The 20,623-nt window shown below is 44.7% G+C and overlaps 1 protein-coding gene across 27 annotated transcripts in view; it reads left to right on the forward strand.

Moving 5' to 3' along the window:
* The window catches only part of MICAL3 (microtubule associated monooxygenase, calponin and LIM domain containing 3), a 2,019,125-nt gene that overhangs the window by 562,596 nt on the left and 1,435,906 nt on the right, over positions 1-20,623 (forward strand). For all 27 annotated transcript variants that reach the window (XR_013606836.1, XM_078673602.1, XM_078673604.1 and 24 more), the window contains one exon: positions 10,546-10,646. Coding sequence is in view for 26 of the 27 variants with exons in the window: in XM_078673602.1 (XP_078529728.1) it covers positions 10,546-10,646 (101 nt within the window). In the remaining variant the exon portion in view is untranslated. The remainder of the gene's footprint in view (positions 1-10,545; positions 10,647-20,623) is intronic.

Here is a 20,623-nt window from a genome sequence, read left to right on the forward strand (position 1 = left end):
ATCAAATGACAGGTGCCAGTAACGTGAAATCGGGTTTCTTTGTTGATTAGAACATTAAATAAATGATATAGTTATGATATAGCTGTGCTGGTAATTTTCCGATAATTCCTTGCCCTGATTCTGTCACCTAATTTTTCGGATTAGGTGTTTTCAGATAGGCTACCCTGAAATTACACTTTTATGGAGTGTAATGAACAATGTGACTTGCATTACTTTGGAAAACACATGATAGGTTGTTTAGTTGTTGCACTTAGTAGACTCCATGGTGTCAATTACAAAGAATGTTAATGGATGATGGTCTGTAAGGTCGGCCCTTCTCGCCACTTGTGTCCAGCAGTAGGAGCGGAGCTGATGAGGGGTGTTACCCCGAAACCGGTCCAAGGATGCTTGTTTCGGTCCAGGGAGGACCTGGCTTTGCAGTTTGGGCTGGACTATTCACATGAGGCTCAGCGTCAAGACTGATTTGCTTATGGCTGGGTCCAAACTGGGGTGGCTAAGTGAGCTAAGGAACGATGAGGGATTCAACCCAGATCTGTGACTGTGGGTTTCATCACTCCGTCCATCATATCCTTGTTTTTGCTTTGTTCGCCCTATGTTTGCTGGGTATGCCCATACGTGTGTCCCTTGCTCACTTCGCCACTGGATTCAAGCTAGTCATGCTGATGAGGGGTGTTACCCAGAAACCGGTCCCATGATGCTTGTTTAGGTCCAGGGAGGACCTGTCTTCACAGTTCGGGCTGGACTGTTCCCATGAGGCACAGGGTCAAGACTGATTTACATATGGCTGGGTATAAAACTGGGGTGGGGAAGTGAGCTAAAGAATAATGATGGATTCAACCCACATGGCCTGTATTTTGACATTCTTTCTCTTGAAATTCTCTGACATTATTACTAGTCAAATGTTTCCTACTTGTTGTGATCTGTTTTCATGTGAAAACATTAAATAAAAGAAACATGCTAATTAGAGAGAGCGTTTTTCCTGCATTATTTCCAAATTAATACCAATGTATCCAATTTAGATAATCAGTGAATTAATTTTCCATAGAACATTACTGTTTCCACCTTTTTTTAAATGTAAAAGTGAAGCAAAAATGTATGCTCTAACACAGATTACACACATTGCCAAACTGTGATAGTACCTCTAATATTTTAAGAGGGTTACAACATTATAGTCTTGCTATGCACGGTCAGTTAGGCAGTTCACTTTTTCCGGCTTATTGTAAAGGGGTTTCTGAACTCTCCATCCTTTGACAAGGCCATTTTTTGACTAATATGACAATTTCCCTATTCTCGTGACTGGTCTTGGGGCTGAGAGTCAGCCTTATTGTAAAGGTTTTAACTCACCCCAGCTTAGCTCTTCAACCACTACACAGGTCATTTGATAAATGCTCTTTTTGTGGGGTGTGAAGAAGTTCTGCAACAATGAGAAGCATGTCTGTGTTGTATGCCTTTTAGATTTTTTGGGTATAAAAATTTTTACATTTATGTGGATGTCGTAAAAAACAAAACAAAAAAACAGGCTCAGTTTTGAAAAAGTGAGCGTACATCCTCATGAAACAAGGATGTGACCAGGTTTGACCCCTCTCCTGAACCCCTAGACACTCATACTTCACTGGTGCTGCTGGTCAATGTCACTTAAGTCAACATCGAAGCACTTCTAATTTCGCGTCAGAGAACTCCTCACAGCTGAGATCAGCATCTACAACCTCATCTACTAAGGCAGGTTACTGTTTAGCCCCATGGTCAATGTAGCATACCACAAATTCACCGAAAGTCAGGACTTAAAAGGCGGTTATTAATAATCAAGTCATCTTCTTTCCTTGTAAGCACGACTTCTGGTTCTTCATTACACACAATCCTATCCTGTACAAAAGTGTTAAGAGGAAATTGCCAAGAGAAGATTCTGCAGAACAATGCAGCTATTGCCTCTCATTGTGGTGCATGAAATCTCACATGCTTTAGGGAGTTCCTTTCATAAATTACTTTTATCTTATTTCTGATCTCGTCAACCGAGTGCTCACATGTGCAAGATCTCCACTTAGAGTGTGTGATCTCCTATGCTGCAGCAATATCACATTTTCATGCTGGACCTGAGTGCATCCATCATGTCCATAAATACTACTTTCTACTGATCCCTGCCTTCACCAGTCTCCATCAGATCAGCAGCATGGCAAATAAGCATTGTCTCAGCCCCCGCTGTACCGCAGTAGAAACCTAAACGATCTGGCACCGGAACAGCATTCTGATGGTGGTGCACTTCCCATTAGTTTGGGATTAGTCGCAGATGAGCTCAGCTGACATCTTATTGGATTTAATGTTCAGTTAGCCATTTTTTGTGAACTGGAACTTCGCTTGTCTCTGCTTGTGTAAATGTTTGGGTCTGTTTCTAGAACAGAGTCCATAGGGAATACCCTTGCGAGAGGGTGACAGAGGACATTTGTGTGCTCTTTTCCTCTTTTTACCTTGCTTCCCAAGGTGATTGGTTAGTTGTCGTGGTACGTGAAACGGCTTCAGCTGTTATGCAATCACAGCAAACTGAACATTTTCACCAGGACGACTTGTAAAATCTTGAATCACCCTTGTTGCGCTTGAACACCTGGCTTCTGACTATTTCCAGTAGGTCCACCTCAACCTCCTGAGGTGAGTTAAAGCTTGCTTCAGCTCTACCTTATGCCTTTAAGTGGTAGACGTTCTTCATGGCAAATTACAAAAGTCCTGACCATGCCCTTCATTTATCAAGTGGTGTAAATAATCCCATGTCCATGCACGAGGCAAGGTGCAGACTGTACAGAATGCAAGTGCCATTGTATAAAATTAATGGATTTTTAGATACGTTCTCTGTCACCAAAAAAGATGAGATTTGTCTAGTGACTTGAGTTGTCTATTTTATCAGGATCTGTCCCAGACATGTTCATCCTGAGGTTTCCTGCCTGCCAGATGGTTCCTGTGCTTGCAAAGTTTGCCACCTCCCTATTGTTTGTCAGTACCAGAACCTTTCTCGTTTGTTTACTTTAGAGTAATAGGACTTGCTTGTTCCAGAGCTGTTTCTTCTTTTGGGAATGTCTCTATGACTAGGCCTTCCCCTGCACATAGGAATTGTCAGCTAGTCTGGTTCATTGATTTCTAGATTAGTTGTTTTTGGTGACAGTCATCAGCCTATATCCAACAAACTGTACCGAAGGTCCTACTTAAGTAGCTATGGATGAAGATCCAGAAAGGTTATAAGATTACCCATTGTCTCTTTGGAAACGTCAGAAGGCATGACGATTTTTTTTGCTTGTTTGGTGAAAATGTGTATTTTTCTTCATTTTGACTGCCTGGAGTAGGAGTGTGATGGAGCATGCAGTATGCCTGATCATGTGGTGCTTTTCAACCAGCTGCTCTAACTGATCGTGTGCTACCTATGTCTGATGTAGGGTGGAATGACCAATTCCATAAACGATGCCATCATGTGGGCTTTAGTTCTACTGGAATTGTGAAACATCATGTTATCTGTTATATTTTTGTCTTCCAATTTGGTGCCGCCAACCTCCAGCTCCTAACTCATGTTTACATATTCCCGAATTTTTTATCAACTGTTGGGATCCTGACCACTTCATCTTGTAGTTGACTGTGGTGATCAGTTTGGATTTCTCGTGTACATTTGTTGGCAGTGTCCGTAGTGGAGCATGACAGAAGATTTATATGTGGGTGTGATCAGTTTTGAATTTCTTCTTCTTATTATTATTTAGCATTTGTAGAGCGCCTGGCTACCCTTAGACATCCCCGCGCTATTTGACTACAAGTAACGACCACGTCCATGATCAACCTTATTGAGGAAGATTCTGGAAGAGCCACGTTTTCAACTGTTTCCGGAAGGATAGGTGGTTGACAGTTGCACTCAATTGCATCGGGAGAGAGTTCCATAACCTATCTGCATTGAAAGAAAACATCCGACCCCCTGATTGGGCTCTCTTTATTTTGGGGATTGAAGCCAGCAGCTGGTTCGCCGATCGGGGGCATCTTGATGGCTGGTAGAATTTTATAAAAGGCTGATTTACCTTGGGGTCTGTATCTCCTATCGTTCCTTGATCTTATATAGGCAGCTCGTTCAGTTCTTATTTAAATTCTACAGCTGGTATCTCCCAAGGTCCGTGTCACTGTTAGAATAAAGTGTTTATCCAAGTGCTCTACAGTGTCTTATGCTCTATGTTTTCTTGTTAACTCAGAAGACGGTCAGGTTAAAGTTATTTTTTGGCAAGATGCTATGGTACAATTGGTCCACCTGGATAACTTCTTTCAGCAAAGCCTTTTTTTTTAAAACTAGTTTAATGGGTTTTCCATCAAAACTCTTTGTACAAGCATATCTTGTTCATGTGAACATTAGTGCAACACTTAGGATGTGTTGTTTAAAATATAGTTTGTGTTTTTCGGATTTCCATTGCTTATTTGTAAATTTGATGAATCGAGTAATAAGAAACACACAGTTTACATTACAAAATACATCATTTTGCTGTCTGGATGCAATCAATATAATGTTTTGTAATGAGAGAATCGGAAACCTCACTGAAATCCAGTGGCTAGTTAATTACACGTATATGGCTGTGATACTAAGCCACCTTATGCTATTCAACAAGGTGCCCAAGGAACAAACAATGATGCTAGTGTATTCTTCACTAAGTGTCCAGGCAAATTATGTGTGTAAACTTTGCATCATCACCATTACCTCAAAGTAGGTATTTCATGTGGTTCCTTAAGTGTATTTTCTGCTTGCACAGAGTAGCATTCAAGGTGGACATTTGCATTAGCCCTCTCAGTGACTAATTGCATCAGACCATCCCATATCACTTCTGTGGCTCTCGTGCTCCTGCTCCTCACCTTGTGAAGTGCCATGCACTTAACCTCTACCAAGTATATCACTTTGTTTCCCATAACCTGACCATTGGGTTTTTTAATTTCAGATTTCCCAGTCACCCCCTCATTAACCTAAGCAGTAATTTCCCAGTTCTCATTGATTATCTGGCAGGACCATGCCATTTAAAAGTCAAGTCACTCTGAGGCATTGCATCAAGGGAGAATGCTTAGGACATTGGCTATACCTTAACCACAATTAATAATTTTGTATTTATTTTTTTGGCAATACGGTTTGCTTTGTGTAAAAAATAATTTCTGGGAGATTAGATTAGCAGATTTATCAATTTATTTGAGCTTACATTAATCAGCTCACAAACTCTATAAATCGTGAAAATAATTAAAACAAACCGATGTGCTTAAAAACCAACAAGTATTACTACAATGTACAAGTGTGAGTTCGAATCCCTCCTGAGGCGGAAGCCGGGAGGTTGTTGTGTTATTTTAAAAATTTTAAAGAATTATCTTGTACTGTATTTTTACCTTGCCCGGATTAGCTTGACTAATAAGCATCTGGGATAAACTCTCCTTGTTGCCACTACCTGCTTGACTTAGAAGCTGCATCATCTTGTGGGTGGAAAGATCGGCTTGATACACGAAGCCCCTCTACCCTCACACCCTGCATTTTGTTGCCCCCGCCCGCTCTGATCCCGAGCGCGGCCTCAGCACCTCCCCACCCCGCACCCCCTGACCTACCGGATCCGTCCCAGCCGATTCAGGCGCTGAGGACATTCTTTTCATCCCCGGTAACAGCAAAAACACGGCGGCCATCTTAGCTTGGGGAAAGCGTCATACGCTCCCCAGTGGCCACTATAAAAAGGGAGGGACATGGCTCCGCGCAGCGGACGCGATCAGCGGTCGCACCGGGACAGTGCCGGAGTCGAGCCAGAGTACAGCCCGTCTGCGCCCGTCAGTAAGAGAGTGTATTCAAAACTAGAGCTACTACAGCTACAGCACCTTGGCTGTGACTGCGACAGATTCAACTTTGTATGCAACACTAAGTCCCTTGTATGCTCATGTGGCTTTTCCCTTCCAACTCCAGTGCGGCCAGCACCCCCCTCAACAGCCAAGCCTTTAACTATCAGAATTGGCCAGTTGAATGTGAGATCTATGCAGAAACATCACTCTGTAATCCACGAACTACTGTTTAACCATTCCCTCGACATTCTTTTCTTAACAGAAATTTGGCTCCAGGACGACATGGACACTGTCATAAACCTGGCCACCCCTACAGGATACACTACCTACACCTGTAACAGAAACTCAAGGGGTGGGGGGATTGCGATAATGACCAAATCGCACCTTGCGTGTCAGCTAACTAAAGTAGATATCAAAGATAGCGAATGCGCACGCTACAACATCAAAATCAACCCCCAGCTCAGCCTGGTAGGCCTTTTGATCTATCGGCCACCGGGTGCAGACGCTAATTTCACTAGCCAACTTCTGGAGAACCTATGTTCACAGATCACCGAAACTGCAAACTTTTCTATTATTGGTGACCTGAACATTCACTTTGATCGCATTGCAGACATTAAGATTAACACACTGTTAGCAGATCTCGCTGCCCTCCAGCTAAGCCAACTTGTAAAAGGCCCCACCCACAATGGGGGACATCTCTTAGATCCCATTCTCTCTAACATGACCAAGGCACAGGTCGAGGCACCCATCCCTATGACCTGGACCGACCACTGTCTAGTGGTCATGACAATACCCTGCAGAAACATCCTGCTCGCTAAATCCACCCAGCAGGTTCGTAAAAGACCATGGTGGAAGCTCCATTTAGAGGACTTCCATGCACTCCTTACTACTAGCCCCCTCCCCCACCTAGCAAAGACCCTGATCAAGGGTACGACCAGTTCTGCGACTGGATCAACCGAGCCCTAGACACCCTAATCCCAGCCAAATGGATCAAGGCACGCGTTCATGAATCAAGTCCCTGGTATAATAATAAAGAACTTTCCGCACTGAAAAAAGAGTGCAAAATAGCCGAAAGATGCTGGAGGAGAAACGACGACCCTGCCCTCAAAAGCCTGTACATCAGTGGAGAAGTGTGGCTCAGGGGTTAGAGGCAGCAGACCCGGAATCTGAGATCGGTCCTGGACCAGGGTTCAATTCCCCGCCTCGGCGGGGTCTTGGGCTAAAAAAAAAAATTCCACGGACTCGATAATTCTCGCCCCGGTGCCTCCTCGACTCACGGGTTCACACTCTGCGACTCTGGGCAATAGCTTGCTTAATCTCCACAACGGCCCCTCGCGGCGGGATGCCTGACTTTCACCTTGTGGATACCCTGCTATCTCACAGGGGAATACCAGGAAGGGTTCCCTAAGCAAGCGCCGGGAAACCCACTGCGGGTAGCTGTGCGCTATATAAGCTCAACTACATTTACATTTACATCCAGTCTCAAAAAACCTACCACCGTAGCATCTGTAGGACCCGGGCAGCTCACTACGCTACCAAGATTAAGAACAGCCATAATGCCTCCAAAACCATCTTTAAAATCCTCAAAGAACTCAGCGCCAAAAAAACAGTGGCTAATCCAAGCACCTCACCGACACTGTGTGATAATATGGCCTCTTTCTTAATGGAGAAAACCCGGAAAATCTACAGTGCCTTTCCCACCACTCCCCGCCTCACTCCCTCAACTGACCTCAACAGACCTAACCTGTCTAGCATCCCGGCTCTTAGCCAAGAAGACTTCACCAAAATATGCAACAAAATCAAATCTGGCTCACCTGCAGACCCTCTGAAGCCTGATACTTTCAGAGAGGCTGACGAGACTATCCTAGGCCCTCTGAGAGACATTATAAATATGTCCTTCTCTACAGCCAGTATCCGCACGAAATGGAAACAAGCCTGGTTATCACCCATTATAAAAAAGCCCACTTTAGACCCAAACATACCCGAAAACTTCAGACCGATATCACTCCTCCCATGGCCAGTCAAGGTAGCAGAAGCCCATGTAAACACCATCCTGACCAAATACCTGTCATCTAATATCATCCTGGACAGGTCACAACACGGATACCGGGCTGGACACAGCACCGAGACAGCCCTACTAATTGTGGTAGAACACCTCCGTACCATTCTAGACTCTGGCGGAACGGCAGCACTGATTTTACTTGACCTCAGTGCGGCCTTCAACACGATGTCTCACGAGGTCCTGCTGTTTAGGCTAAAAGAGGCTGGAATATCAGGAAACGCCCTGGACTGGTTCAAAGACTTCTTATCGGGCAGATCATTCCGAGTCTCCACCCCCCCTTATCTCTCCAAAGAATGCCCCATTGAACAGGGTGTGCCCAGGGTTCAGCTTTCAGCCCCACCCTGTTCAAAGTGTACGTCCAACCCCTGGCAGAGGTAGCCAGGAAGCACGCAATGTCCCTCGTGTCCTACGCCGACGACACACAGCTAGTGGTAGCACTGAATGACGAAAGTGGTCTCGGTGCCCAAAAGTTCCAACAAACTCTCGTCGACATTACTGAATGGATGACGGCGAACTACCTCCAGCTCAACGCCGGAAAGACGGAAGTGCTACTGGTGGGAAAAATGACTGACACTTGGGGTAACAACTGGTGGCCAGTAACCCTCGGCCAACCACCTGAACCGAAGGATTGTGTCAAAAACCTAGGAGTCTGGGTAGACTCTGCCCTAAACTTCACCAACCATACAAAAAAAGTGGCGGCCACCTGTTTCGGCATCTTACGGAATCTTAGGCCTATCCTAAGATTCTTCGACCACCAAACCAGTCAGCTGATAGTCCAGGCAGCCATCCTCTCAAGGCTGGTCTACGCCAGCTCCCTCCTGCTAGGAGCTAATATGGCAGAAAAAAAACAGACTCAGCGAGTCCAGAATGCAGCCGCTAGAGCCCTGGTCGGACTCCCCCGCCATACGTCTGTGACTGACGTCCTTACAAAACTCCACTGGCTCCCAATGGAGAAAAGGATTCATTTTAAAACACTATGCTTAGCATTTAAAATTTTTAAAACGGCCCCCCCTCCCCCCCCATGCTCTGCCCACTTCTTTCAGCCTACGTCCCCCGGCGTACCCTACGATCAGAAGGGCAGAACCTAGCGGTCGTACCTCGCATCAAATTAGCCATGATGGGTTGCTGTTCTTTCAGATATCTGGCTAACTCTTCTGTTAATGTGGCACTCTCCCCACTAATCCCTCAGACCCTATCCCCCGCTCAAGGACTCATACAGAAAGCGCCGGGACGCCCCTTCGCTGGGGCAGCCGAGCGCTATATAAGCACATATAACATTAACATTAACAATATATTTATTTAGTAATTTAAAGGAACAGTCATTAAAGGGTCAAGGAGGTGGGAGCATATTATAAGGAATGTGTAAGAAGTGCGCAAGTGTATATATAGGAGTCAAGAGTGTGTAGAAAAGTAAAGGGCATATGTTTACAAGACTGTACAGAACTGATATTCAATAAACAGTTCGATGCAACCAGGCCACATGCAAATTATTCATTTGAATTATATTTTCGAAAGTTGTAAGGAGAGTTTCTTTATGGCTGTAAACAGGGGTAATTGGGAAGGGAAAATTGGTCCAGGTGCAGTAGGGGGTAGCGTCGATGTTTCAATCCGGCATATCTGCAACTGAGGGACTTTAATACCTCTGTCCTATTCAAATTCCACGCAGTCCTGTTTTCGTTTATTTTTTCTGTAAAATCAAGAGACCCAAGGTTTAATATTGAAGAGTACACGGAGTTAGAATCACTGCTTTTTTTTAATTAAACATGTTAAACCTTTTAACCAGCTTTTCTTATAGAAGATTTAGCCAGACTGCTTATAAAGTTAGAGAGAATTGTGCCAATTATGAATCGGGGAAATAGAAGTTGTTTGATATTATGTTGTATATTTGGAGAGCAATCATGTATCATTTTGTTTAATTTCTTAACTATGATAGTAAGGAACATTACATTTTTGCATGTTTTTAAGTTTCTTTTTTTGAAACTAAAATAAAACTATCTGGTCTGACTGGTTTCACTATTTCTCCTCTAGTAGCTATTTCCCAGGTAGGGCATTTGTAGCACGAGAAAGTTTGTGTCTGTCTCTGCAGATGTCATTTACTGAGTATAGTGACCGGAAGAGGACACTGGAAGCTGGCTAAACCTTTGTCAGAAAACTGCAAAGGGTGTATTATTTTCTCTTCATCCTTCAGCGACTGTGCTCAATGAGTGACAGCTAAAACAAAATCAGAATATGGGGCTTTAGCTGTGATTTAGTGAAAGGAGTAACAGCAGAATGAGAGATATGAAAGGAAAATATTGGATTTAAATTTGTTTTTGGGAGCCTTAATGGATGTAGAACACCCCTCCAGCTGCTCTTGGGCCCCTGTTTTCTTGGAATCAGGCCTGCAGCAGCAGTCGGTCATGCTCTGTGCCTGCTGCAGATGCCCTTATGTGAAAGTAAGAGCTGACAGAGGAACTGGTAATACAAGCACATTAAGCTGCTCTTAGATAAGGCCAGGTATTCAAGGTGGGTGCTTATTACCCTGAACTGCTTGTACACTTTCCCTACAAACTTGGAGGAAAAGCATCCACTGGCATGTTCCATATTTGATGTTTTATTCCATATCTACTGCAGGATTGCATTCCAGAACCCTCCCAAAATCTTTGCTTTAATCTAGGTTGTTTTACTTTCCATAGGGGTGGATTTGGAGAATATTGTGTATTACAAAGACGACACACATTATTTTGTAATGACCGCCAAGAAGCAGAGCCTGCTGGAGAAAGGAGTAATCTTGCATGTAAGTGAGGACTAACTACGGAATACCATTGCTGTTTCTTTTCAATCTCTGGTTTGCGTATTAACTTTTTTACATCTGATACAGGGTTACTTTGTAATGATCTTCACCTGAATATAGAAGATCCTTCTATGATACCACCTCAGACTGTGTGAAACTACTTGATGATGATGAGAAATGATACTGGGTTATGCTACCACCCTGTTGTTTCTTACATATGCGTGTATTAAAAAGAATAGTAGGCTGGTTGTTCTACCTGTTCGGAAATTATCTCAAAGTAAAATTTTATTGGCGCAATACCAGAATTAGTTTTAGACTGGACAAATTTACCCCTCGAATTGGGGTTTCGCAAACTGGAGGGATAACATGCAGGTCACTGTTGCACCAAGTTTTCAATCTTTGCTACCTGTTTGCTGCTGACGCATAAAAGAAATTCCAGTTCGGAGCTCAAGTTCGCTCAATTGTAAATCAAAAAATGGGATGCAACAGTATTTATGTCCGACTTTAGATTCGGTAGGATTCTCTGAATTAGCCCAGAATTAAGTGTATTCTGAACAATGTATGATATCATAATAGAGGTAGTTACTTTTGGATGTATGTATGTATGTATAGGCATTTTATATAGCGCACTACTTACCCGTAGGGTCCCAAGGCGCTTCGACCGCTGCGAAACCCTTCCTGGCTTCCCTGAGAGATGGTCCCTTAATGGGTATCTCCAGGGTGAGACCAGGCATCCCCGGCGGTCTGGTGGGGCCGTTAGTGAAGATGAGGCAAGCTAATGCCCAGAGTTGCCGAGTGTGAACGCTGATCAGAGTGGGCACCGAGGCGAGAGAATTATCGAGTCCGCTGACCCTGGTCCAGAAACCTGCCGCGCCGGGAATCGAACCCTGGTCCCGAGCCGTCCTCTGGTTAACAGAACTATATCCCATTAGTTTCAGTAGCAGGTCACTTGTAAGGTGACAAAGTGTCCATAAACATATGGCGCTTTGTAGTTAATGATTGTATAATTGTGAGCAATTTAATAATGTTAGGTATGGCCTTATGAATGTATTCTTAAATCCTTTATTCGTACCAGGCTGTACATAAAAACTATTTCTAAGTGGCACTTCTCATAATGTTTGGGCTGTTAACTTGCAGATGCTTTCCAACACCCTACATAAACTGTTTTGGGTTGCAGCAGAGAGCAGTATTTTTAATCGCTCACTGGAAAAGCTGACATGTTTGCCTCCTTACGATCATTAACTTTTCATAGTGGCTCCTCAAATCAAAGTTGTAATATTATTTCTTGATAATAGTAGGAGTGGGCTGAATTTGCGTAGTCGCGCTAGGCAAAACTCTGCAAAACGGTAAAAAATCTCCTCGAACACGCAGAGTTCCACAAACATGCGTAATTCCGCCCGTTTGTGATACTTTTTTCCTGTTCGCGAATGGTGGTTGCGTGCTCGGGTGGAAATATCTTGCGGACATGCATTTTGAAAGCGCGAACAAGCATAACATTCTGCGATCCGTGGAATTTTTGGCAATTCCGCGTTCACGGCGGAACGCGAAATTACCCACATTATGTAAGCGGAACAGAATTTACCGCCCACGCCTAATAAATAGCCAAGCACACGTGCTCCCTTTTGATTTTGGCCTCTACTTTACATCTGCAGAACTATAGACCAAGGCCTACTGAAATTTGTTTGCATCTGCTGTCTTCATTGGCTTAGTTCTATAATAATCTCTCCTTTTTGAAGGCTATTTCAAAGCCAAACATCTGCTACTGTAGCCTGTGTAAATGCATATTATTGGGCTGCCCGTCACCAGTTTGAAAGTATCTCACCATTTTACGTACTTCGTTTAGTATATGTGATTCATGGACTGCGGGATAATCTGAAAAGCCTAATGAAAAAGTTTGAAAGCTTATTAGAGAGAAATAATTTTAATAGACCAGCATAAAAAGTTTGCATTCTAGTCTACATTGCTGCTACAAAATGCATGTAATTACTTTGTGTGATTTTAAAATAAGTGACATTCTCAACATCGTAAACACCAGATGAATGTTTTGTGTATAACAAAAAAACATCATACGCTGATTGATTATAGTGCAGTGCTGCCTACATACTGTGGGTACCTGATTTTCGATAACAAGCTAATAAATGATAAATAAGAGCATTCTGGGGTCTGTAGTCCTAATTTGCTGCACAGTTTACATTATGATGATCTGTAAAGGGAAGTGCCAGGATGGATACATGTTATTTGGCTTGGTAACCCCAAGTGTCCTTTCTATCAGTTCTGCAGAGATTAAGGAATTGAACTGCAGTGCAACATATATCAGATTGTAGCAAGGAGGTATCGGTTGCAGCAGGCATTCAGAGAGCATTCTTTGTATTAATCAAATGATCCCTTCAAAGAGAGAAAATATTAGATAACCACTCAGCCTGTTTTTTCATCATAAATAATGTTTCCAAGGTGTTGAGAATTTCTTTGCAGAGAGGTGAGAGATTAAGTGGATATAAATCATACATCAATATGGTCACCTACTGTGCATTGTGTTGGGGTCTGTAGGAATCTTAGTGATCCGCGTTCCTGGATGGGTGTAACACTGTGCATGAAAGGTTTTAACTACACGTAGATGTCCGAGTCTGCTTGCTATGTGGTGAGACTTTTAGTTAGGATATATCACTTTTTTATCTTTTATTTTGGGTATTTCAGAATATAAAAGACAAGTACAGTACCTGCAGCACAAAGGAGACTCATGATGACTTATACAGCAAAAATTATACATAGGCAGCAAGAACGTGAATCTCATGAATATACAGGAGTTGTACAGAATAACATTACAGATGCCGGCAGTTAACAGGCAAAGTCCAAAGGAAACAAAACGAAACTGCGACAATGCATATATAAGGACAATGAAATGACCAATAGTTGCTTTACATTTAGTCGAGGTGTTCTCCCTTGCGGATCCCCAATGGTGCTGCATTTAAGGATCACCTGGAACAATAGCTATCAGTTGGCAATATTTTAATCCCTACCCCCTTCGCCATTTCCCATGTCTTGAGGCTCTTCGGCAGTCTGACTTGTTCCTATACTTAACATATATCCTTGTAGGGGTCCCCAAATATCTTTGGGCCGGGATGCAATGGGTTGAGTCTCAGCATATATCCTGCTTTGTTCCTGGCAGTATAGCATGTCTTGCACCCACTCCTTGAATTTCGGGGCTCTCCCCCTCCCCCATCGACACGCAAGGAATTGCTTAGCCAGCAACAGCGCGACACCTAAAAATTTCCTGCTACTTTTGGGTATGTGCGCAGTATAACCTAAAGGGTCTTTAGCGAATTCGAGATCTAGCATTTGTTCCAAAGAGTCATGTACTTGTGTCCAGTACAACCGCACAGTAGGGCACTCCCAGGCCAAGTGTAAAAATCCAGCCCCAGGATGTCTACATCTTTCACAGCGGTCTGTGTCTGCAAGTTGGAATCTGTATTTCCGTTCGGGGGTGTAGTATATCCTTTTCCAAAACTTATAGTGGATGACCTTAAACCTACAGCTGGATGTTATAGTCCCTGTGATTGCACAACAATAGTCCCATTGCTCATCAGTGATGTCTTTCCCTAAGTCTGCACTCCAGTGTCCACGGGCTGTGCCCTCCATCCCTTGGATATGTGTTCTGAGACTATTATATAGTCCGGCGACTAGGTGAGTGCCATCACTGTTGCAGAGTATGTCATGCAAGGGATCTACGCATTCAGGTTCTCGTGGGAAGTGCATGATTAGATTTCTCATGCCCTCCCTCAGTTGTACATAGTAGAAGACCTCTAAGGGTGTGGGGATAGAGTCCCCAAAAAAGAGCTCTTTAGAACGAAACTTTCCACCTGCAAAAAGATCTCCCCACTTAGCCATGTGAAGGCGCCTACACATTTTCTGAAATCCAATTTCCTGCAGTAACACTAGTCTTGGATGATAGGTAAGTGGCATGCGCGGAGCATAGAGCAATGTGACCTGTAATTTACGTGAAATACGTTGCCAGGCATCAACCGTGCAGGACACCGTAGTTGGTGGTATCTCCAGGGCGCTAGAGGGACCGTGAACAATGCCGCTTAATGGATACGGCCTAGCAAGCCAATCTTCCACAGCAATCTGTGGCATGTATGGTGTGGGAGTTATCCAGTGATATACATAATGTGCTTGCGCACTGAGGTAGTAAGCCTTGAAGTCTGGAATGTCAAATCCCCCCTTGTCATATGGTTGCGCCATAACAGCCCATATAAGCAGCGGTTGCCGCCCTCTCCATACCAATCTGATCAATTCCTAGCGCAGTGTTTTGAAGAAAAAGGCACCCGGGAAGTACGGGATGTTAAGAAACAAATACAAGAATCGGGGCAGTATGATCATTTTTATGAGCGAGGCTCTACCGGCCATCGACAGAGGCAAAGCTATCCATCTCGTAACAGTCTCGGTCAGCTTCGTAATGGCCGTGCCATAATTCATCCTCAGCATTTCTTCCCTATCCCTAGATATCTGAACTCCTAGATAGAGTAGATCAGACTGGCACCATTCCAGGGGAAAATCTAGTGGGAAGACTGATACTGCAGGGGTGATTGGGAAAAACTGCGACTTCCCCCAATTTATGGCAATCCCCGACAGCCTGCCAAAGACCAGGAACTCCCGCAATAAAGCATTTAAAATATTTTGAGGGTCAGTGACATATAAAGCGATATAGAAAGTTGGCGCTTAAAGCACCGAAATGCACTGTCTCTGTGTAGCTGCCTTATTCTACACGCTAAGGGCTCTATCGCTATAGCGAACAGGAGGTGAGATAACGGACACCCCTGACGAGTGCCCTTGGTTATCGACAGCGCCGCTGATAAATGACCATTCACAAGTACCTTGGTCGTGGGCTTGTATATAACAGTTTTATCCATGACAGGAAGATAGGGGGAAATCCCATCTTTTGTAAAACAATAAATAGATAACTCCACTCTACCGAATCAAACGCCTTGGAGGCGTCGAGAAACACAGCAGCAAGTGGGAACTCCGGCGCCACTGTTTGTATAAGAGAAAAAAGAGTGCGCAGATTATGAGTCGTCGCCCTAGTCGGAACAAAGCCAGATTAATCGGGGAGTATTATTTTGGTCATTAGGAGGGATAAGCGAGTTGCCAGAACTTTAGCCAAGATTTTCGCATTGCAGTTGATCAGGGATAACGGCCGGTAGGAATCGCATATGGCGGGGTCCTTACCTGGCTTCAATAATGAAGTGATCACCACCTTGCGCATAGATTGGGCAGTATCCCAGTCTCCAGTGAGTCCTCTAACACTTCCCTCAGCACCCGTGCCATGATGTCTATGTAGCACTTATAAAACTCTGCAGGTATCCCATCTAATCCCGGCGCCTTGCCATTTTTTAGTGACATTATCGCTTCCCTGATTTCATCCAACTCTAGGGGGGCATTCAGAAACTCCCTGTGTACATCGCTCAACCAGCATAAAGCAACGTCCCCCAAGAAGCCTTCCAGATCTGTTTCCCCAGTACTCCGCGTTGTATACAACCGGTCATAATGCGTTGCGAAGACATCCAAGATTTGTGCATTATCTCTACAGGTCCCTCGCTCCAGGTTGGCGATTTCCAATATACTGTTGTGACATCGTGCATTACGGGTGAGCTCAGACAAAGCCTTCCCAGGCCTCTCTCCCTGGCCATATTTCCATGCCACCCAGTATTTCCCTCGGAATTTGGTCTCTCGCAACGCTACCTCCTCATATTCTGACAGTTTAGCCCTGAATTCTTGTTTCGCATTTTCCCTGTCCCCGCGTTGTAATCTCCTCTCCAACCCCTTCAGGTCTGTTTCCAACTGGTGCAGCGTGCGTTGTATGTCCCGCAGCACCCCGAAACTTTTGGCTATACACCACCCACGGACTGTGACCGTAAAGCCCTCCCACACCATTTCCACACTGTCGACTGACTCCTTGTTGCGAGGGAAAAAATCTTGTATTTCGTCCCCAAGCTCTGCCTTAAAGACTGTATCCAGAAGGGCAGTGGGTTGTAGGCGCCATGTAGGCCTAGGTCGGTCATACCCAGGAATCGTTCGTGTGACCAGAACAGGGCAGTGATCAGTGTACGTTATAGCTAGGTGTTACACCGGTCATTCCAGTTGTCAGGCCTTTGGAGAGAAAACAATAATCAAGTCGTGCCCATGTGCCCGTATATGAGGTGAAATGTGTGCCTTCCTGTCTCGTGGGGTAAGTGTGCCTCCAACTATCCACCAGTCCTCCCTCTTCTACAACCCCCTGCAGCGCCTCTCTCGCCTTGCAATTATAATGTGCCAGACCATCCGCCTGATCCTGCGCAGGTACTAATGCCACATTGAAGTCGACCCCCCATATGATGTGCGTGGAACCAACATTCAGTATTTAGCCCCAAAGCATAGGAAAGAACTCTGGTGTGTCCACATTCGGAGCATAGCAATTAGCAATGGTGACCGTACTATCACCCAACCGCCCCCTCAGCATAACATATCTCCCACAAGGATCCACCAGCTGGCCAAGTAGAGTGAATGGGACATTCCTTTTAATCAAGATAGCAGTGCCCCTAGCGTAAGAGGAATAGGAGGAGAACAATCTGGTACTCGCCCATCTGCTAGAAAATGTAGTATAAGAATGAGGGGGTATGTGTGTTTCCTGCAAAAGAACCATTTGCACCTTGTGACGGTCCAAATAAGCCAACACCTGTCTAAATTTTCTGGCATCTTTAAGCCCTCTAATATTCCAGGATAATACGCAAGAGTAGGATCAGGACCCTCGCCAGTCATGAGCATTCACCATGCATGTATGACAACTCCACAGATCTCGTGCTGAGTATGCCATTCCCCACAAAATAACATTGTCTACTGTCTCTCCTAGTGCATACACGCGTAACATTCCATATCTAACTCCCCGCGTCCCCTCCACCCACTGAAGCATCCCAAACATGCCAGCACATTCCCACCCCACCCTCCCCATCCCAACAACACAACTAATACATAATGCAGTAGGGGTACTCCCATTGGGGTATCTCACCAGGTAGCGCACGCAAACCTTGCCTCTAATCAGGAAACCGACTATTACCGTCAGTGTCCATGCAGCGGCAAGGGTGTCCGGTTCAACTCGAAAATGTGTTGCTCAGTCCAACATGTACATAATAAGCATTCAATACAGCGCCCTACAGTTCCAGGCCAGTAGGCCGAGCAAAGCTAACATTCAGGTATTCAACATAGAAACCATATCAACATTCCCAATGCATGTTACTAGTGGATCACACAGCAACACGTCTCACTTCCGCACAGCACATCCCATCACTCCGCATCAGAAAGTAGTGGCTCATCTGTATCCTCCGGTACGGCAGTACTCCTCTTTCGGCTTCGCAGTGTCTTCAGGAATTTTTCCACAGATTGAGGCGATGTATGAATAGTCTGTTTCCCTTGGTGCGTCACCCGTAACCTCGCGGGGTATAACAGTGCATAGTCCACTTGTTCTTGGCGAAGCTTCTGCTTTACTCCATTTAATTTCTTTCTCTCCTCTTGCACCCGCATGGTAAAGTCAGGGAAGATGGTAAATAAATGTGACCCCCTCGTAAGTGACTTGTTTCTTCTCGCGGGCCCACTGCTACCCCCAGTTGTCCTCTGCACAGCGGCGTTATTTGCAAGCAGTAATTAAGGCTGGGAACACAGGATAATTACAGGATATTCCGCCGGACTGCGGGAGCCTCACGTCGCCGCGGCCATTCCGCAAGTGCGCCCGCTAGCGCCCCCTAGTTAGGATATATCACTTTAAAAACCAAAGCTTAATCAGATGGGTAGCTGGCTCATTGAGCTAAGCATTTTACACTGACCGGTTAGCTGCACAAAACAGTCTAGTTATAGAGGGAGACTTACAAAGTGTTTTTAAAGCACAAATCTGTACGTAAAGCTGAGGAATTTCTCGATTAAATTCCTCCAGTGCGAGCTTGCAGATTGTTCTTGCAGTGCACATATGGGACCTTGCCAATTGCTTCTTAAACTGCACCATGGGATTCCTCTAAGTTGGGCCTGTCAAGTTGCAATTTTGCACCTCATTTGATGAAACTGAGGAACACCTGTTCTTCTGTCCCACAAAGGCAATCCCCAAGCGTAGGTGGATTGCTTCCCTTGGCAGGACTTTATCCTTTACAAATTGTTTAAACGCTCGTAGAATTTGCAAGAGTGATTCCTCATCTGTGGTTGTAGTGGTAGGTTCTACATTTCTTTAAGTGACATGGTCTGTCAGGCAAACATTATTAGCACAACTGCAGTAAATTGAGGTTTAGGAGATTTTGTGGTGCAAATTAATCATAATATGTTTTGTTCTCTTATTAAATTAATTGTTTTGTGATACATTTATTTTGCCGTGTTGGACATTACTGTGAAGATGAAATTGTATATTTAATTTATCAGTAAACTTCGAAATTTCAACTTTTCATGCTTGTATAATGTGTAGGTGTTTGACAGCACAGTCATAGCTGTCTTTCAACTATTAGAGGAGGAAGAGAGGGAGCTACTGTTGGCTGCTCCTAGATCATGGACATACCCAGCAAAATAACATTTTTGACCATGTAATTTAACACCCGTTTTGCATAATCTTGTTTTGTTCACCCTAGCTGGACAAAAACAAGCTCACTCTACACCTTTTGCCAATCCTCTAATCTCAAGCAATTGAACTTGAAAAGACTCTGTGTTACCCATCACAACTTTAATAAATAAATTATATTTTATTTTTCAACTTTATGGTCTACTTCAAGGCGCCACTTCACAGGTATTTCTTATACCTTGATCTAGAAAAAAACAACCTCTGTGCCTTTCAAATTCGTCCAAAAATACTACAGATGGAAGACACTTAGAGCTCCCACCTTGCTATGCCATGGATGTCTGGAATCTAAACGGGTACACTCCACAATTTACACTGAATACTGGATATCTGATAGACTTCTAGCTGCAGATTTCCTACCTTTGAATTTCCCAGGCGCCAGTCTTGTTCTGGAAACTTTTGCTTGAGCAATACTCCTTGCACGCGACGTTGGGTGGCTCCATTTGTCGTCTTCGTTGGTTATAACGACGTGGCCACCCAGGTGTGTGGATTTCTTTCCGGGCCAGTTAAGCGCCGATCCAGAGAAGAGCTACCCCTCTGTTGCTTTTTGAGAAGTCTTTTTCGACTTCTGTTGACTTTGTAATTTTTCTTCATGTGCAAGGATGTCTTTGAGGAATACCGGGTTTAAACCATGCTGTGCCTGTCACCGCATGATGTCGGTAACCGCCCTCATCTCGTCTGTCTCTTTTGTCTCGAGTGCGACCTTGAGTTGAAGTTATGCTCAGGTTATGGCTCTGAAGGCCTTGCAGCATCGTGCTAAGAAGCTCCTTGCAGTCTACACCATCCAGCGAGACTCCGCGGAGGTCCCAGTCTCGTTCAAAGAAGAGGAGCTTGCAAGACTGCTTCCGGGGCTACAGCTCCTCTTGGTCCCACTCGAGGTCATCGTGACACTCGGGGAAGAAGAAGTGGTGCAAGCGGACATAGTCTTTGCCTTGACTGTCGTCTGTCGACAAGCGAGATAAGGAGCACCAAAGCTCTAGGCATGGTTCTGCGGAGCCGGAGCCAGGGTTGACTTGGCGCCTCCCTCCCTTTCCGGGGGCCAGAGCAACCCCAGCTCAAATTAAAGATTTTTACGAGGCCATGCGCTGCGTATTTGAGCGGGCTGAGCCATCTGGTGATTCGTCAGGCCCAGATAGGTCGGAATGAGCTCTATCGTATTTGATGCCATCGGCTCTGGCCATGTTGTGGGAGGGGCCTCAGGGATCCAATCCCAGATGGCGCTGTCATGCTATTGCGACCTTGCCTGATGTCTGATCCGAAGTCGGTGCCTTAAGGGCTGCCGGTGCCCACCGGCGGTTCTACCCCATCCTAATCTCCGACGACACAGAATCGGAACAGTGCTGGTCAATGTCTATTCCGA

The sequence above is a fragment of the Lissotriton helveticus genome, chromosome 1_1 (assembly GCF_964261635.1).
Source record: "Lissotriton helveticus chromosome 1_1, aLisHel1.1, whole genome shotgun sequence".
NCBI classification, from domain to species: Eukaryota; Metazoa; Chordata; class Amphibia; order Caudata; family Salamandridae; genus Lissotriton; species Lissotriton helveticus.